The following is a 20,690-nucleotide window of genomic DNA, read 5'->3' on the forward strand; positions in this document are numbered from 1 at the left end:
GAGTGGAGAGCGATCTGAGGGATGCAGGGGCAGGTGACAGAGTGGAGAAAGTACTGGGCCTAGAAGCAGGAAAAACTAATTTCAAATTCAGCCTCAGATATAACTAGCTAAATGACCCTAGACAAGTAATTTAATCTCATTTGCTCAACTCATAAAATGAGAATAATAACAGCACTTACTTTGACTATATGAATACTTATCCCCATCTGTTTTGCTTTTTCTTTCTCTATTGTAATAGACTTGGGGAGAAGTGATTAAGTCCAGGACTAGTAATGTTACCTGCCCTGCCAGCCATACATCCCTCCCATCCAAGTTCTGTGTTCTTAATTCCAAGATGTCATTCTTTTGCAAGATAGCTCCCTCTTCAAGGGAAGCCTTCTGTAGATGAGAGATATGGAACATATGGAAGCAAATAGTTATCAGGCACTCTGTCTGTATAGTAAAAAAAAAAAAATTTAAAAGAATAACAATAAATAAAATAGAATAGTGCCACTTGAAAGCCTAGGAGATTGGATATTTGGTTAAGAGCTCAAGGGAGAGTTTTGCATCAACAATGTAACTGAGTCCTATTAGGAAACTCAGAACATATGAGCACTTAATAAAAGCAATTTGATGATGGGAATGATGATTCATATTACCATGATCACCTAATCTAACTACTAAAGGAGGAGGAGGAAATTGTAATAAAAGGACAATATGATCAAGGTCAATACTAAATAATAATTTGTACATTTTGCTGTTGTGAAAATCATATTTCTCACCCTCCCCACCCTTACCTAAACTGTGTTTTTGCAACAATTTGGGGAAAGCACTGAGTGTTCAGATCCATTTGCATCTAGGATTCTTCCCTCAACAATACCAACCTTGACCAGAATACGAGTAGCTTTCTTGGGCGGGGGAGGGAAGAAGGAGAGGGAAGGACCTGAGGAGGGGGACCAGGCTCAACTCCTGGCTGTGACAATGCAAATCTCTTACACTGGCGAAAGTCAGTCCAGGTCAGGAAGCTGAACATTTAGCAGGAGTCTGCCAGCCCTAGGGCAAGGCGGTCTAGGAGAGTGCGGGAATTGGGAAGCAATCTAGGTCCCGGCCGCATCTCCCGGCTCTCGGACTGCAAAGCCCAGAATATGCATTAACTAATCGGTGATTTCTGCTCCTTTCCACAGCGTCAAATTCCACCCCCCGTGGGCCAAGGGCGGCGTGAGAGAGGGAGAAAGTGGGCGGTGCGCACGTGTGTGTGTGTGTGTGTGTGTGTGTATAGGGGGCAGGGTTGTGTGTACATGACAGGCGCACGCAGCGGACCCTTTACCAAACCTCCAGAAGCGGGAGTGTAGCACAAGCGCAGAATATTGTACCTGCTGCAGTCAGCGTCTCTGCTGTTGCCACTGCTGCTTCTGCTTCCTCCTCCTCCTTCTCCTCCTCCTCGTCCTGCTCCTCCTTCTCTCTCCCTCCCACCCTTTTCTTCCCCACCCCCATCCCTTCTGCACTCCCTGCAAACTCCCGAGCTGGAAAACAGATTCCTATCCGTCTTGCATTCGGAGAGATGAAGGTGCTAGAGGAAACCTGCTCTATTTAGGAAGAATCCAAGGACTCTCCATCAGGAGAAGTCAAGGTGACTACTTTCCTATCCCTCCTCCCTAATCAACTTCCCCCAGTCCAGCGCTCTGTGTCTGCTGTGTGATGCTCTGTATATGTGATCCCACTGTCTGTTTCCTATCACTGGGCTGAGGTGGGGAAAGGGGCTACTCAATGCATGAGCATCTCTACATTTTCACACTTTCGTTCTACCTTTTGTTGCCATACTAGAATTTAGGAATAGTTGCTGCCCCGCGTTTCCGGTTAAATGAACATTTGGGTTCCCCCCAAACTGTGGCATTTCCCAGTCTCTGGGTGAGGAGGGATATTTTGGGGAAAGAGGAGAGGTTTGAATAGAAAAGCCCTATTTTTAAAAGTCTATGTAGGAAAAATGGCACGAGACTCTTTTTGCTTACAAGACTTGTAGACTGTCCTGTGGGACTCTGCATCAACTCCAGAATTCAAACAGTTGTTCATTTTCAGAATGTAAGATGTGCTTTTGAAAATTTGTATTCTCAACAGTTCTGTAATGACTGCAGATAGTTCCATGTGCATATCCATCATTCACACTGTTTTCATTGCCTATGTGCTCGCCTGTATTTTTTCTCACCGGTGGATGGAGTTTTTTAAGAGAAAAAACAACAGAATCTTTTGACTTTTGCTTTTGCATTATTTCAGGAAATTTTGCAAATTAATTAGCTGTAGCCCCTGAAATGTGTGATAAATACCTGCAGAGTCAGAACAATAGTATTTGGCTTGGAAAGGTTTTATTTGTTTGGGGGGAGCAGTTACCAGGTGGGGTTTTTTGGTGGTTATTTCTTGCATGATCTTAAATTTCCATCTTGCTATACTTGAACATTAAAAACCATGTCTTTTCATTGAAGAAGACAGGGGTTAAAATGAATGAAGACCTGAAGGTTAATTTAAGCTGGCTGCCTCAGGATCATTTAGATGCCAGTCCTCCGGAGAATGTCTCAGCTGCAGTTTCCTCCTTGATTCCGGTCCTAGAACCAGAGCCAGAGCTCATAGTAAACCCCTGGGACATTGTTTTGTGTACTTCAGGAACCCTCATCTCCTGCGAAAATGCCATTGTGGTCCTTATAATTTTCCATAACCCCAGCCTGCGTGCACCCATGTTTCTCCTGATAGGCAGTCTGGCACTCGCAGACCTATTGGCAGGAATTGGATTGATCATCAATTTTATTTTTGCCTACCTGCTTCAGTCAGAAGCCACCAAGCTGGTCACGATAGGACTGATTGTCGCCTCTTTCTCAGCCTCTGTCTGCAGCTTGCTGGCTATCACTGTCGATCGTTACCTCTCGCTGTATTATGCTTTGACTTACAATTCCGAAAGGACTGTCACATTTACCTATGTCATGCTTATAATGCTCTGGGGAGCTTCTATCTGTCTCGGACTGCTGCCTGTCATGGGCTGGAACTGCCTCAAAGACGAATCCACTTGCAGTGTGATCAGACCTCTCACTAAGAATAATGCCGCTATCCTTTCTGTCTCCTTCCTGCTCATGTTTGCTCTCATGCTCCAGCTATATATCCAGATCTGTAAGATTGTGATGAGGCACGCCCATCAGATTGCCTTGCAGCACCATTTCCTGGCCACATCGCACTATGTGACCACCCGGAAAGGAGTCTCTACTCTGGCTATTATTTTGGGGACCTTTGCCGCTTGCTGGATGCCTTTCACCCTCTATTCTTTGATAGCAGATTACACCTATCCCTCTATATATACTTATGCTACCCTTCTTCCAGCTACCTACAATTCCATCATCAACCCCGTGATATATGCCTTCAGAAATCAAGAAATACAGAAAGCTCTCTGGCTTATTTGCTGCGGCTGCATCCCTTCCAACCTCTCCCAGAGAGCCAGGTCGCCCAGTGATGTGTGATGATACACAGCTTAGGAGAATGCTGGCCTCTTAACACTATCTTTTCCAGACACTTTCCCACCATCTAGTTGTTGGTTAGATGCTCTTATTGAATTCAGCTCAGCCACGGTAGGCACTTAACATTTGTCAAAGAAAACCTCATTAACCTAGAAGAGTTAAGTGGCTGGAGAAAGTGGGTTTCAAAATAATCAGTGTTTTTATTCAACTTTATTGTCTTGCACTTTGCTCAGGATTTTTTTGTTTCTGGGAAGAGAGTGGGAAAAGAAAGGTAGACAACCATGGTATCGATTAAGCTCCTCTAAACTAATATCTCAGCTGTCACCTGGTTTCTAAATGAATCTTATCAATAAAGGAAAGGAGAAAAGGAGAGACTTAAAGATCTTTTCTAGAATTGTTTGTATAATTAAAATAATTTCTCAATCCTGTATGTTTCTAAAAAGGAAAAAAAATCTTTTAAATCAACAAGAGAGGATAAGAAAAGTATATATCATTTTGACCTGGTTTCATTATCATAAACCCAATTATAAACCACCAGATTACATTTTAAAGCCATGGCCCACTTTTTTTTAAAAAGTGTTAATCTTGGTAACTACCATCCACTGAGAATTAATTTTAGATTACTGTGTTGAAATAACATCTGCACGATTGTCATTATTAACTGGACCTCTATATCCAGATATTACCACCTAAGTATAGATGATAAGCCAGAACAGCATGTAGTTTTGACAATTTTCTTCTAACATTAACTGAGTCCCCTTTGGGTTTGTAGTTGATAGAGGACTACTTTGATGAAACTATTTTAGTATTCAGATTTTTTTTCCTATGGTATGAAAGGGACAATGTGAGGAAATCTACTAATGTAAATAGAAAAAAATTTATTTTGTGGAGATAAGGACATTGATGAGAAGGGAATTGTGGTACATATCTATAGTGATTTTCTTTTCTATATACAGCTATAAATGTATCAACAGTCATTTCCAGTTTTTAATTTTTTTGTTACAATTTTGGATACTATAAATTGAATGTTTCTAGCTCAAAGTTCCATGCTGCAAAAATGTATTTGAACTGTGGTCTTCTGTCTTAATAGTTGATTCAATTTGTGAGTGCATATACAAGTTGAATGCTCCATAGAATGAGAATTTCCAAACCACTATGTGACCCTTCATAAAAGGTAAAATGTAGGTTGTTTTCTATCCATCCACTAAAAAGAACATTAAAATACAATAAAACTAGGATATTTATGTTCAGAGAAAAAGATTTCCATCAAAGTAATTTAATGATGAATGCAATATCAATTGTATCATAACTTAGTGGTGAGTTTGTGAGCATCATTCCATTAATGTTGACAAATATCAAGTGAAGAAATCTCCAGGCAAAGAGCAGTGAAATTTTGCCTCTCTCTACACCCACAGAAGCAGAACTTTGAGACAACCAATTGGCTCTGACCATCTATATGGTGGCCTGATTGAAAGAACCAATCTCTGCTGATTGCATGGATCTGAAGCTGGATCATGCTGATCTGTTTAACCACAAGTCACACTCAAAATGGTTCTCACAACAATACCACAATTCTATAGAAAATTGTACAAGTAGTCACATAGAGTTAAGTGCCAATGCTATTTGCTTTGGTAAACCAGTATTAGCAACTTGGCTATTTGAATCAAACTCTATTGTTATGGGCTAATTATGGACTCCATTAACAATTAAGTTCTTTGTAAAGCACATCACTATGTGACTTTTAATGCTATTTGGTAGTGGGGTTAGGGACCTGTCCCATGCATGGAAATTCTAATGTTTATATGAATGGTTATTTAAATGTGATGGATTTCTTTTCAATTAAGTAGCATTCATTATAATCTGAATTAAATAAGTGACAAAAAATAAGCTGGTTTTATATATAGCCTAGGATGACTCCTTCTAGACCAAGTTTTAATGACAACAGTGTGTACTTTGATGGAAAACTACACCATTTAAATACATCTTCTGCTTACTTCAATGTCATTTCAAGGATGTTGGTTATGTAGAATGAATGCACCCTCTACAGATGCATCCAGCAACTCCTCCATGCTTCATGAGTTGCCATGAATAAAACTAAAATCAAAACAAAAAAAGCCAAAAAACCCTCATCTCTTGGTGGCCAAGCTGGTGGTCAGAGTCTTCTCTGAACCTAATTGGTTTGGTCCTCAAATGACAAAGACTTGCAATTAATTTATACCTTATATCCAAGGCTTTTCTAGCTTGAGTTTTCAAAGCTCCTGTTCCCAATAGACTACAAGGAACCAGGCCACTCCCAAACCATGATGAGGTAGGATTTGAATGCAGATTACATCTATTAGTTGCTTAAATTTGGGATAGATAAGAGTGATAAAATCACCTGGCTTTTTCAGAATTTTCAATTAAGATATTATAAATGATTATAGTTATAGTTTTAAATTTTTGTATGCTTAAAAATTGCTATTTTCCATTTGCCTATCTGCATATCTTCTTGTGTCATATCTTGTTCTGAGAATGTGTAGCAGTTGTTTTTGTCTACCATTTGCAAACTAGCATCAGAAAAGATGTATTTCTTTTTTAAAAATTCTGTATTAAAAAAATCAGCCTTCCTTTTCAGAATTAAAAATGCAGAAATATTGAAATGGACACTATGTGATCCTTGATCCACTCTTTTGTCTTAGTCCCAAACATATCTGTATGAATGCTGTAATAGTTTAGCATAAGTTTTGACTGAGTGAAAAATACTTTTGGACCTGCAGCTTCCCCCTGCATCTGTTTATTTATTTTCATGTTAATATAAACTAGCAGTATTCAGTGGTTGTCATATTATTTATTTGGACACATTTTAATAGTAATAGTAGTAGCAGAAATAGTAGTAGTATTAGTAGTAGTAGACTGATTTTAGATATCCAGAAACTGTTTTTCAAATCACAAGTTAACTGTGATGTTTATTTTAATCTTTGATGGTTTCAAAGTGCTAAGTGTATATAGCTTCTTTATATGTATGTGAATGTGTGTATGCCAACAATTTACCCAGTACTTCTAAATATTCATCATGACTAAATATGTTATAGAAGATAAATTATGACTACAATGCCTCTGATGTAAGAGATCATCTTTGTCTGCCGTGCTGTCCCAATTTCTAACTATTAAGTAAGGAACCTTACTTATGTTTCCAACAGTAACAATTCATCACACTGGCGATTCCTTAGCTCAATCTTCATTTAATTGCCTGCTGATTGCTTCTTTTTTTTCTTTTGACTCCTAGTTTTTGTTGTTGTTGCTTATTTGTTTGCTTGCTTATTTTAGTAATTTTCTTTCACACTTTTATCAGTAGTATGGGCCAGAGAAACAAATGAAAATAAAAATCAAGTCAATAAAATGGAAGTCCAATAAAATATTGGTGGGAAAGGAAAAATAATTTGCCAAAATTATATATATAATATATATTTAGATGTATATATGTATTTCTGTGTGTGTATATGGAGACAGACAGGCAGTGACAGAAAGAAACAAGAGAGGGATAGAGAGGTAATAAAAGAGAAATACACACAGAGAGAGTTTTTGGATTTATTCAGTCTGACCTTCTGACCCTAATAAAGTGTGCTTTTGTTTTCTACATTCTGAGTTTTTTAAAAGCAAATATGAAAACATGGACATTTATACTACTTGGTATTCTAGTAGATATAAGATCCTTTATAAGAAACTTAAGTGCATGACAAACCACATTGAATTCAATGTTTTAATGCATCTAGCCTTAAAAGTTCCTTTAGATTAAAATTTCCTAATATTTAAATTATTAAAATCCACACAGAATATTTCTTTTTAAAAAGTAATACAGTCCCATCTGATGGAAACTGCAAAGTAGAATCAGAGAGATAGCAATAGTAGACTTGGAGAAATATTGGTGTGGAAATCTAAGGTATATAAAGGATTTTTATAGAACTGTCTTTTTTAGGCAAGAATGACATTATAAACTCTAAGTGAACTGAAACAACTTTCCAGAATTGTTATTTTGAACATTTATTGAAAAATGCTGTGATATATAAATGTGTGTATACATACATGCATATATATAAAATTTCAAAACTCATCCCCTAAAATGCAAACGGGTGGTTTAGAGATTCTATTAGTACAAAACTGATTAAAGAGGAACTTTCCATTATTATTCATAATTCTTGTATTAAACTTGGAGCTTGTATTTATGTAAAATGTTTTGATTAGGCATACTCTTACACATGACATAAAATGGAATTTAGCTATTAGTGACTGGTATGAAACCACTTTTAATTATAATATAATGACCTTCTTGTACATCTAGATACTTTTGAAACTTCAACATAATTCAGCAACACAGTTAGCAGTTGGAACAAAGTACATACCTCTGAAAAGTGTTCATGCAGGTCAGAATTGAACAGCCAAGAAGAAGCTTCAACCATACAAACACCCCTGCTCTTGGCTCTCTCTAATGAGAATAACTTTCACTTTTCTCAGGACCACACATTTAAATGGAAGAAAAAAAGAAAAGAAGAATTGAAAATCAGAGGTATTAAAAACAACAACAACAACCTTTATGTCTTTGAAGACAACACAGAAAGAAAGATTAAAAGTTATCTGGAGTCTAGCTCTGAAACTTACTATTGTTGTTGATTTTTAGGAGATTTCTGTCCAAAAATATTCAGTTTACCTACATTGGTATGGAATTTACTGAACCTGTTTCTCCTGATTTCTTTCCTCCGGGAGAAAAACAATGCTTTCTTTTTAGTAGTAAGGGATTGGGGTGAGAAGGGATGTCTTCTTCAGACTGTCCTCATGTGTGGGAGAGGCACAGAGACAGTACTACTGTGTATATCTCTTGGTTTGGAGTTCCCTGGGGAGAGCCTGTTCACATGCTATAAATCATCTCACAGGAAGGCATTTCTTGGCCACTGTGGGCTTAAAGCTGAGCAGTAACTGGGTGATTTTCCAAGGGTGGCTGGGCTCCCATCCAGATATCCCAGAGAAGATTAGAAAGTTTTAAAAAACATAGGTTTATCATCCTTCTGAGAATATGTGGCTGCTTCTAGAAAATTGAGCTCTCCACCTTAATTTGCATGCAAAGATGCAACTTTTGATTTTCCCAAAATTATTTTTCAGGCACCTAATAAGGAAACATGAAGTTTAAGAAACTTCTTAAAGCAAATACAGCATGGCAAGCAAGATTTTGAAACATTTGGTGGAGTATTTTATATTATTATTTAAAGTACTGATCCATTTTTAAAACAATGAATTAATATCTTCCATAAGGACAAAAGAGGAAATGTGGAAAAGTTGGTTTTAAATTCAGGAAGGCCTTAATTCACACCTTGCCACTGATACATACCTTCAGAGACTGTACCTGAGCTATCAATCTGAACTGTTGAAGGGAGTACCCACCCTGAGAATTCCAGACAGATGAAATCATGAATCTAGACACCCAAAAAAAGCACCCTCTCTTCCCAAAAAACCTTATATCATAAAAAACAATAGTGAATTTACCACTAAATTTTAAAAAATATATTTAATTTAATATTTAAAATCCTAATCTATTACTTTGGTTTGTTTAGAACAATTTTAAAGGAAACCTTTGACCTTAATCTTTTGAAGTCAAAACTCAATAAGTTGGTTAAGCCCAACTCTAGCTCCTGGACACACACAAACACACACATACACACATACACACACACACTCAGTTACTGGAGCCCCTAAAATTAGTAAATTTCTAGAACACACTTATCAAGAGAGCTAATTCAGAATCTGAATTACCAAAACCACTTCTACTTTTTGAGGCTATCTAGAAAACAGCATTTTTTTTTTTTTGACTAACGAATACTCATTTTTTTTTTATTAAAGCTTTTTATTTACAAAACATATGCATGGGTAGTTTTTCAACATTGACCCTTGCAAAACTTTCTATTCAAAATTTTTCCCTCCTTCTCCTGACCCCCTTCTCTAGATGACAGGTAGTTTAATACATGTTAAATGTTTAAAAATATGTTAGATCCAATATATATATATATATATTTATACAGTTATCTTGCTGCACAAGAAAAATCAGTCCTAGAAAGGAAAAAAGAACTGAGAAGGAAAACAAAATGCAAGCAAACATCAATAGATGTTGTGGTCCACACTCAGTTCTCACAGTCCTCTCAATGGGTGTAGATGGCTTTCTTCATCACTGAACAAATGGAATTGGTTTGAATCATCTCATAGTTGAAGAGAGCCATATTTATCAGAACTGATCATTGTATAGTCTTCTTGTTACTGCACATACTGATCTCCTCCTGGTTCTGTTCATTTCACTTAGTATCAGTTCATCTGTTCATCATTTCACTTAGTATCAGAGGTCTGGAGAGAACTCTCTGAAATCATCCTGTTGGTCTTTAGAAAACAGCTTTTAAAGGAAAATTAATTGTAATTCACTAAACCAAGTGTTTAAACTTCATTTAGTATAGTTTACTATCTAGCACAAAAGTATTTATTTTTGTCATAAAGTCAATAAACAAATATTCTGAACTTGAGAAATATGATGATAATGTACTATGTAGGCTTCTCAAGAATAAAACATGGAGCTCAAGGAACTAAGTGATCTTGAGCAGTTTCTATTAATATATTACCTGATTTTTATTTTTAGATAACTTTGAAGCTCTGCTATTTCTGAAATGACCAAATTAGGTTTACTTAGACTGAAAAAGGGAAATAAGCCCTAAATTTAGACATGTATTTCTTTTGACAGGTTAGTGATTTCTGTTTTATGCATTAAAATTTGAAAATAAGTGATTTTAAGGAAAGAATATATATATATATATATTTTAATTTTGGAGCAAAATGTCTGTTGACTCATATTACCTTATTATGTTCTATTAGCTTCAATGATTATAGAAAAAGCTAAATGAATGGAAGCTATAAAGAACAATCTCAAACTTTATTTTGAAAGATTGTATTTGCTTCTCTTCTACCCTGATATTCTCATCATCAACTATATAGCAATATTCTAAAGAGTTTATTTTTCCAGCATAGAAATGTATCAGTGTGTGTGTGTGTATGTGTGTGTGTGTGTGTGTGTGTGTGTGTGTGTGTTTAGGTAAAACAGTGTCTGATGAGTGAGCATTTAGGTCCTAGCTTAGCTATTGTCTACCTGTGTAATTTTGGGCAAATCATTTCTCTAGGTATTGGTTTCCTTCTTTGTAAAATAGACCTCTACATCTGGGATGATAATTTATGTATTAATAGGAAAAGTGTAGATATTCTTGTGCAAAGTCTAACTTGTTTTTTTTTTCTTTTGTTTTCTTAGTTGTATTAGATAGTCTAAATTAACCATTTAATCTTATCCATAATCACACAAGATGGCAGATCCTGAGTTCAAATCAAGCCTCAGACACTTACTAGCTGTATGACTTGGACAAGTCACTTAATCTTGTTTGCCTCCATTTTCTCATCTGTAAAATGAGCTGTAGAAAGAACCAATATATTTGTCAAGAAAACCCCAAATAGGATCATGAGAAGTCAGACGTGACTGAAAAACAACTAAACAACAATAGCCACACAAATCTATTAACTACTTTTTGATCATCCTTGGCTTGCCAATCTAGCTTTTTGGAAATTGTTGGGGTAGAAGGGAAGAGTTTGTCTGCACTCTGAATTATTCCAGTAACACCTTTTGGAAGAAATGTACACATCTGGCTTTTAAGAGCCATTCCATCTTTGAGTTTCTATAATTCTATGTATGCATTTTCTTCCTCCCTACCTCTCCATACAGTGATATTAATCATAACAACTCTGATGCTGATAATTTATGGAGAGTGAGCAGGAAAGATCTATTCTTGATTAAGGAGGGAAGAAGAAGCTCTTCACTCAGAGACAGTGGGCATTGTTAAGAGAGCCCTGGACCTGGGTGAAAGTCCCATCAGTAGCATTCACTAATTGTGCAATCTTAAGCAAATTATATATAATTCTCTGAGGTTCATTTTCCTTCATCTGTAAATAGGCATAATAATATTTGCATTACCTTGGAATTTAAGCACTGTGTAAAATATTAGTTTTATTGCAAAATAAAATTAATCAGAGCATTTTTGCAAAGTAAGGTTTTCAAATATTAGTAAAAAAACATTTAAAAGTGTTATTTATTAGTTATTTTGGAGTAATGACTTCAGTAACTATGTTAATTAGTTGATGACACCCCTTAATAAGCAGAACCTCTTCATAAGAGATTTGAGCCCTTTCAATTTAAGTTACCCTCTTTAAAGTTGATGACTCCTGATATCCTTTACCATTGTTCTTGCAATATTAATTGAAATTTGTATAGGTCAAATGTTTATATATCCAAGCTTTAGTTATAAAGCAAAGAGATCAGGGAATTATATATATAGGTGACTTAGAGAAAAAAAACTGTAAAAAAACAAAAAATAATTCCAGCTTAAATGGAGCTTAAATGCCTAATTACAAGCAGCCAGTTATATAGGAAGGGATCCTCAACCCAGAGCAGAAAAAATAAATTCTGGTCCTAATTGTGTCAATAACTGACTAATAAATTATAGCTTCTCTAGGTCTTAATTCCCTCATCTGTAAAATGAGAGAAGTAAAAGAGACGACCAATCCTTAATACTGATTTGGTATCTTCATCATTAGTAATTTCCCCCTCCCCCAAAACAGAATCTTCAAATTATATTATTTTCCTACTCTTAAGAAATAAAAATCATCAGGTAACATCAGTCGATATATCCCCAGTAGTAAACTAGCATTTTTGTTCAGTGAAGAGAAAATATCTCCCTTAGAAGCAGATTTTCCTTTGAATTAATTGTTTGAATGAGCAATCATAAGTAGAATATTTTAAGAGATAGAAATGGACTTTAATGTAATTCTTTAAAGGGCATAATTTTGTTGTCCTTATAAAGATTCCATAGATCAGGGGATTCTGATTTAATTCTGTAAAAAAGACTAATAGCCACAGGCTGGAAACCTATTAGGATGGATAGAATCAGAGATGTGGAATGGATTTTTTGCAGTCATTTGCAATAACCTATGTTGCCTAAAACATATGGTTCTCTAAGTAAATATATGCCAATGAAGATTCCATCCGAATCATCAATTTTAAGAAATATTTCTTCTACCTATTCCAAATATCTCTCGTTACAGTGGAATTCTAGAGTCAGAAAGATTCATCTTACTGAGTTCAAATCTGGTCCCAGATTCTAGTTATCTGATTTAAGTGATTTAACTCTGGGCAATCATTTAACCCTGTTTGCCTCAGTTTCCTTATCTGAAATGTGAGCTAAAGATGGAAATCTCTAGATTCTTAGCCAAGAAAACCCCAAATGGAGTCAAGAAGAGTTAGACATGGACAACAACCTCCTTAAAGATGGAGTGGGGTTAGCCAATATTCTCTCCATAGCAACTATTCACATATTTAAATATATTTAAAACTGTACCATATTTTTCTTTTCTTCAAATTATGTAATCCCAACTGCTTTGATCATTTTATGATGGATTTTACTTGTTTTTTTTTCTATCACTTTTTAGACTTTCTACAATCACATGATTTCTTTCCTTCAAATGTGCACAGCAAAGTTAGATAAAGTAATCAAGTAAATACAATGCAATAAAATAATTTCTTATATATTCTATTTGAGATGCATTATGTTTTGATAGATTTTTTGACATATCCTTTATATCTCTAACTATCAGCCCATGTTACATCTCTGAACTTGCTCAGACACATCCATTCACAGAGGTCTCCTCTATTTATTAGACCCATATTGAAAATATACATTCCATCATTACTTTTGCAATCCTTCCTTCTCTTCAGAGATACCATTACCTTGATCTGCTGATCCAAGTCAAAAAATATCAGACAAGAATAAGGACACTCAAGACCAGAGGACACAAGATTTTATCATTATAGGCTGGTAGAAAAACACACACACACATATACACACATACATACACATAAACCTAAATTATTGTATCTTCCTTTTTTTTAATCTGGTTGTTGTAAGCTTCTAAAATCAGAGTCTTGGGGAGCATATTATTACTCTTTCATAGAAAATTAATAAAGACAAAACTATTTCAGAGTTGGGATTATTCTCATGAAATAGAAGGAAATAGATCCTTCCAGTTTGACATAGTCATAACATTATCATATTAATTATTATGCTTTTATACTTCGTTGATTACTTTAGTAGATGATTTTTATAAGTTGTGGTGACTATGGCAAGAAAAATATCATTGCCTGCTGGCTTATCTCCAAGCTAATGATGAGTCTTTCCATACTTAGCCAGCTTGGTCCTTAGATAAGAATTAAATCATCAATCATGGGGCCTGTGCCTAAACATTTTCCTATTTGGTAATAAGATCCTAGAATCATAGATTTAGAGAAGGAAAGCACTTGAGAGGAAAGAAAGTGCAATTCCCATGTTTTGTAAGTGAAGCAATGGAGATCCAGAAAGGATAAAGGATAAAAACTAGGAGTTCATTCATTTATTAAATGACCCTGAGATAGTCACTTAACTTTTCTCAATCTGAGTTTCCTCCTTTATAAAATAGTCATAAATAATAGTAACTTCCTCACAGATAATTGGGGTGAAGAGCTCTGCAAACCTTAGAGTGCTATATAAATGGGAGCTATTGCTCAAGATCAGATACCGATAGAAGCAAGTTTTGAACTCAGGTCCTATGACTTCTCTTGTGCCACTCACTCTAGCATATTTCTTCTCTAGCATATGTGGAGAAACTGTAGGATAATAGTGGAAGGAAACCAAGTATGTATTTATACAGTTAAACATCTAATAAATGGGACAGGGGAAGAGTGGAAATTATCAACAAGTTACTCAATGAGACTTAGATCTATCAGGCAGTGTGGTGTGGTGGAAAGAGGGTCAAACATGGTGATCCCAATTTAGGTCTTATCCTTAGACCACTAGTGCAACTTAAAGGAAATCAATTTCTATTCTCTGGGCCTAAGTTTTCTCAGCTGCAAAGTGAGCGGGTTTGGTTAGATGATCTCTAAGGTCCTGTCCAACTCTGACTCAAGATTCTATGTTTCTCCTATGGCCCTCAGGTTCCAAGAATTCTGCTGAAAATAAGCTACATAAATGATGCTTAACAAGGTTTCTTTTTCAGAAGAGCTATTATCCTCCCAAATGGCCTGGTTGGTCTGAATAACTTAAAATTACAGTATTATCTTAAATCCAAATTTAAAAACAAAAACAAATACTTTCTTCCTTTCTTAATTTGAGGGCAGAGATTATTTTGCTCTTTTTATTTCCAGCATTTATTTCCTTCTTTCCTTCCTTCCTTCCTTCCTTCCTTCCTTCCCTCCCTCCTCCCTCCTTCCTTCCTTCCTTCCCTCCCTCCTTCCTTCCTTCCTTCCCTCTCTCCCTCCTTCCTTCTTTCCTTCCTTCCCTCCCTCCCTCCTCCTTCCTTCCTTCTTTCCTTCCTTCCCTCCCTCCCTCCTTCCTTCCTTCCCTCCCTCCCTCCTTCCTTCCTTCCCTCCCTCCTTCCTTCCTTCTTTCCTTCCTTCCCTCCTTCCTTCCTTCCCTCCCTCCCTCCTTCCTTCCTTCTTTCCTTCCTTCCCTCCATCCTTCCTTCCTTCCTTCCTTCCCTCCTTCCTTCCTTCCTTCCCTCCCTCCTTCCTTCCTTCTCTCCATCCTTCCTTCCTTCCTTCCTTCTCTCCATCCTTCCTTCCTTCTTTCCCTCCATCCATCCTTCCTTCCTTCCTTCCCTCCATCCTTCCTTCCATCCTTCCTTCTTTTTTCCCTTTCTTTCTCTTTCCCTCTATTCCTTCTCTTTCTTTCATTCATTCTTTGTTTCTCTCCCTACTTCTCTTCTCTTCCTTCCTTCCTTTCTTCCTCCTATCTTTCTATCTTTCCATTCTTCCTTTCTTCTTTTCTTCCTTTTTTCTTTTTCTTTCTTATTGTCTTCCTTCTTCCCATTCTTTCATCTTTACTTTCTTTCCTCCTTCCTTCTTTGCTTCCGTCCTTCCTTCCTTTCTTTCTCTTCTCTCACTTTCTTTTACTTGAAAAGATAATTCTACTTTTAAAGTACCTACACATAGGTTTATTTATGGATATGACTAAAATGGGAGTCAGGAAATAGGTACTAAATCCAAAGCCCCTTGGGAATTTTCACACTATTTTGCTTCCTAAATAGAGTTTGAGGCAGATGTAACTAGTACAGTGAGCCAAATGAATGGGTATGCTTCCATCAGATGAGGATGCAGAGTTTTTCAAAATGTTTTGATGTTATTTTCAAGGCGGGGAATGGAATTTCCTGACATGTCTGAATCCATAGTCTACACAAACTGCAAAGGGATAGAAAAAGACTAAGATGCAGCCCATGTTTTATAGATGTCTTAGAAACTAAATCTACTTAATGGCCTTTGGGTCAGACTGATGAGCTGTCACAAAAATGATTATACAAGCTTGACCACAGTGAAGCTGAAACAGAATTATTTGTGTTGTCAGGATCTACCTTTTGTAACTAACAGGCTTAATTTACACAAACTACCCATTTATTGTCAAATAGGAATTTTCTTGAAGTATCTGTAAGCATACACTTTTTAAAGAGGATTTTGCTTAAGGAAAAAAGCTTCAACAAACTAAAAGAAATTCTTTTCTTTTCTATGAACAATTATTTGTCAATTGCATAAACAATTAAATATCATATTCAAGTTTAAATATAACAGATGATATGTATGATTATATTAAGAAATTTCAATGATTCTGAGGAGTTATGCATCTGGACTTAGGAAAAAAGAGACTTAAAAATATATATTTTAAAGCTTACTTGATAGCTCACACCAGTATACTCCAGAATATTTGAAACATCTAGGGACACAAAAACCATGAAGGGAATGATATTTAGTGGTTTCAGATCCAAATTCTTCCTAAAGAAGGACAAACCACTCTTGCAATAATGTACCGCAAAAGTATACCATCATTATCAATGAAGTTATGTACAAAAAACTGAAATATTTTCTTTTATTGTAAAGGAAAGAAAATTAAGTGAAAAAAGTTACAGCATCATCCTTAATTTAATGGCAAATGGTCTGAGGAAGTAACTAACTAGTTGAGCCACAGGGCATGCCAGAAAGAATCTTGGGTTTGAATCCCAGTTCTTCTAGTTACAGCTTATGGAAACTTAGAACAATTTACTTAAACACTCAGTATTTTTATCTAAAAAGTGAGTACTTTGGACCTCCAGGTCCCTTCAAGCCATAGAGCTATAATATCTACAAAAATAAATACAAGATGTATGCTAAGAGCTAAATGCATAGTTATGACTATGGGCTAGTACTGTTGGAGAAGGCTTAATGTGTGGGTCTTCTTTAAAATGAGTGACTTAGATAAGGGAAAAGGAGGAAAATTTAGGAATAAGAAATGGAATATTAAAATGCAGAGAGATATAAATGTGTTGTGTATTCAGAAACAATGAGGAAACTAGTTATATTCTGTATGGAGCTGAATTAATTTATTTTTTATTTAAATAGATATTTTAGAACAGTGGTGTCAAAGTCAGATAGAAACAGGGCCTCTAATCTATACCTAAGTAGCCCTACTGGTTGCATATTGACTTATTTTAACTATATTTCATTTTATTTTTAGGTATTTTGTTAAATATTTCCCAATTACATTTTAATCTGATTGGGACAGCACTCATTTGCTATAAACTGCATACCTCTGTTTTAAAGAACCCATTAAAATAAATTCTGAAGACTGAATTTTAATGAACTCCTTAGTAACTCAAAAATCGACTTTTTCTTAGCCATTTTTCATATTTTTTAAAAATCTATTATCTAAGAATTGGACATTAAAAATATGTGATTTTGCATAAATAATGTTCATTCTTTAGAAGTTTCCAGTAAAAATATGGCTAAATAGACATATCCTCATGCACAGACTTTTAAAAAATAGGATTTTTTTCCAAATACATGTAAAGATGGTTTTCAGTATTCATTTTTGCAAGACTTTGTGTCCAAATTTTTCTCCCTCTCTACCTTACCTGTCTCCTCCTAAAGACAGTAAGTAATCTGACATTGTTTAAATATGTGCAATTCTTTTAAACATTCATATTTGTCATGTTGTGCAAGAAAAAATCAGACCAAAAGGGGGAAAAAAACAAGAAAAGAACCAAATAAACAAAAAAGACAAAAATACTATTCTTTGATCTATATTCAGTCTACATATTTCTCTCTCTGGATGTAGATGGCATTTTCTATCCCCAGACTTTTAGGCTCATCTTGAATCATTGCATTGTCTAGAAGAGCTAAATCCATTACAGTTGAATATCACATAATCTTGTTGTTACTGTGCACAAGGTTCTGCTCACTTCACTCAGCACTTAATCAATTACAGATTTTTCATAAGTACAACCTACTCATTATTTCTTTTAGAACAATAAAATTCCATTATTTTCATATAACTCAGCTATTCCCCAACTCATAAGCAACCACTCAATTTCCAGTTTCTAGCCACTACAAACAGGACTGCCACAAACATTTTGGCACATACAGGTCCCTTTCCTTTCTTTAGTATCTCTTTGGGGTATAAACCCAATTACCATGCTTTTTAAAATTAAATTGTATATTAGAAATTCCAGGTAGTACAAAAAGAAAACATGCCTATTCTCTCTCTATTCCTCCCTCCAAAGCAAAAAGAAAACAACAACAAAAAACCACTTTTGTTAAAAGGAATATTTTTACAGCCAAAGTATTCATTTCCTCAATGCTATTCAATGGAGATAAAGCATAGAGCATTTATTTCCTTCTGGCCAAATTTTTACCTATTTTTAGAGTTGATGTAAATATCAGCTGATATTTTTTATTTGCTTAATTTTAAAAATATTTTTGTTTGCTTAATTCATTTTTAGTAAATTCGGGTTGAAACACTCACCTGCTGAGTAAAACCTGGCATGTTATTTTATTTGTTTTAACCTTACTTATACTGAAATTTCTGGACTTCACTGCAGACAAGATCAAGTAAAAACAGACAACTTTAGTCAATATATTCAAGTTCTCTGTGTATCTTTGTATGTATGTGTATATATGTATGTGTGTGTGTGTGTGTGTATTTCCTGTATTTGTACTTTGTTTTAGGTTTGTACACAAAAATCAGTCTTAAGGATGTTATAAAATTAAGAATGATATGTATTTGTTTTTCCCTGCATGAGTAAGGGATCTATGAACTTAAACTTGGAAATAAAATTATGGGACAGTTTTATATATAAATAATTTTAATAGTAAAAAATGTGGGAGGGAGGGAAAATTGATAATGGAGCAATCATTCTCAGATTTTCTATTAGATTGTTTTATAAGTCAATAAGTCAAGTCAATTGAACAGGCATTTATTAAGTGATTACTCTGCTACATTCTATACTAAGTGCTGGGAATACAAAGAAAACACAGAAAGAATCCCTATCCTCAAGAAGCTTACATTCTAATAGGGAAAACAATGTAAATAACTAGACACACATAAGATAAATACAGAGTAGAGGGAATGTAATATGGAAGAGGAAGATAGAAGCAGGTATTAAATAATCTCACATTAAACATTTCTATTTTTTTCAAATCAGTGTTTTTACATGAATTTAGAAATGTACAATTTGAGTTGATAATTGGACGTGAACTTAATATAAAAAAACAAAAATCCTATTGATTTTATTCTAACTTTTAAAACTCATCTTTTAGAAGCTCCTACCCAAAACATTTAAGTAGCCAACTCAGAAAGGCAACAACAAAACATTTTTGCAAGTTATATAAGTTCAAATTTTATTTGAGAATGAAAGGAAAAAGTCACCATCAATATTCTCCCTGAATTTTGACATTCTCCATTATACAAATAACTTATTTGGGGATGCCTTTCTTCAAGAAAATTTGATGTATGAAAATCTGAGACTAGGAATATTTTATTTGTTTTTCAAAAAGACTTCCCTCTAAGAAAATTCTGATGAAATTTTTTGGGGGGAATGATGAATTCCCTTCAATCACTTAAAATTCTCGGTTTACCCCCCCAAAAAATAGCACAACTTTTCAGGAAGATAAATCTACTATATAAACCAATGGAGAGATATCAGCTTTCTCTATGGAAAGTTGCTGTCTCAGCAGAGCCTGGATTGGGGGGATAGGAATGGAGGATGTACCTAGCCCCAAACTGCCTACCAGTTATATGGCATTAATTTGTTTCAGCAGATTTGAAGCACAACATGGTATCCAATTCAAATGGGTTTATCTTATTCCTCCTAGTCTCAGAGAGCCAGCTAACATTTTCTTCAAGGAATGGGAATAATGAACTGGCTTTTTCTCTGGTCTTACTTCAGGAGGCCAAACCACAGGAATGAGGCAGCTCATCCTTCTGGCTTAATCCCTTGAGACAGAAACATTAGATTTTTTCTAGACTTTGTTCCTTTCATCCTTTTTCAAGTCAGACAGAAAAACCTCACGGAAGTTGACCACAAATAATTTTCATCATTGATTACATTCCCAGATCTTGTTCTGCCCTCAACAAATTGAACATGGCTTTCCCTTCATGGCTTCCTGGAAAATCAAAACAAAAACAAGAGCTTGAACTAACAGCTTTGTTTTCCTATCTAAACTAGGCTCCTGTGAGAGCAGATTCAAACTACCAATTGACCATTAGCATTCCTTACCACCAAGTTTTGGGGCATTTTTTTTAAGGCAGCAGTGATTTTATAAGAGTAGGGAGAAAAGGGAGCAGTCTTTCTCAATTTACATTGATTTTTTAGGGGGATTGCTGCCATTCTTAGCAAGTAGACAAGTTTCCATGAATCTGATCCATGAAGTAAAAACTGTGGCTCTAACCTCAAAGCTTCTGTTTTATTGCCAGGTTTGCCAGGGACATATAGTCTAAACAAACAAACAAACAAAAATCCTAACCAGAATTGGGGTATCAACATAGCAAGTAAACAAAGCATTTGTTGGTTCTTTGGGTTTGTTTTACCTAGGTCCAGGTCAACCTAGAATTCATTGACATTTTATAATAATATGTTTATGAATTTATTCCACAGTGAAATAATTTTATCCTTGGGAATTTGCTATTAGATACTCTCTCCTCCACTTCTGAAATGAATGGAGAAGAGAAAGAGATAAATCTTAATCTTATTTATTAGCATACATTAAAGGTCCTTAATACATAATAGGTGAAGTCAACCTATTTTAAGCACAGTAGATCAATTCAGCATGAGGCTTGC

General features: G+C 35.3%; 1 protein-coding gene across 2 annotated transcripts in view; it reads left to right on the forward strand.

Annotated features, from left to right (window-relative positions):
* The first annotated feature begins 1,205 nt into the window (after nt 1–1,205).
* Nucleotides 1,206–20,690, forward strand: part of GPR12 (G protein-coupled receptor 12) — a 120,422-nt gene continuing 100,937 nt past the window's right edge. The window contains exons 1-2 of one of the 2 annotated variants that reach the window (XM_051986552.1): nt 1,238–1,609; nt 2,457–7,089. In XM_051986552.1, the coding sequence (XP_051842512.1) occupies nt 2,472–3,476 (1,005 nt within the window). In that variant the 5' untranslated portion in view covers nt 1,238–1,609; nt 2,457–2,471 and the 3' untranslated portion in view covers nt 3,477–7,089. Of the gene's footprint in view, nt 1,610–2,456; nt 7,090–20,690 lie in introns of those variants that run through there. The other variant, XR_007952059.1, reaches the window with a different exon arrangement.

The sequence above is a fragment of the Antechinus flavipes genome, chromosome 3, assembly GCF_016432865.1.
Source record: "Antechinus flavipes isolate AdamAnt ecotype Samford, QLD, Australia chromosome 3, AdamAnt_v2, whole genome shotgun sequence".
Lineage (NCBI taxonomy): Eukaryota > Metazoa > Chordata > Mammalia > Dasyuromorphia > Dasyuridae > Antechinus > Antechinus flavipes.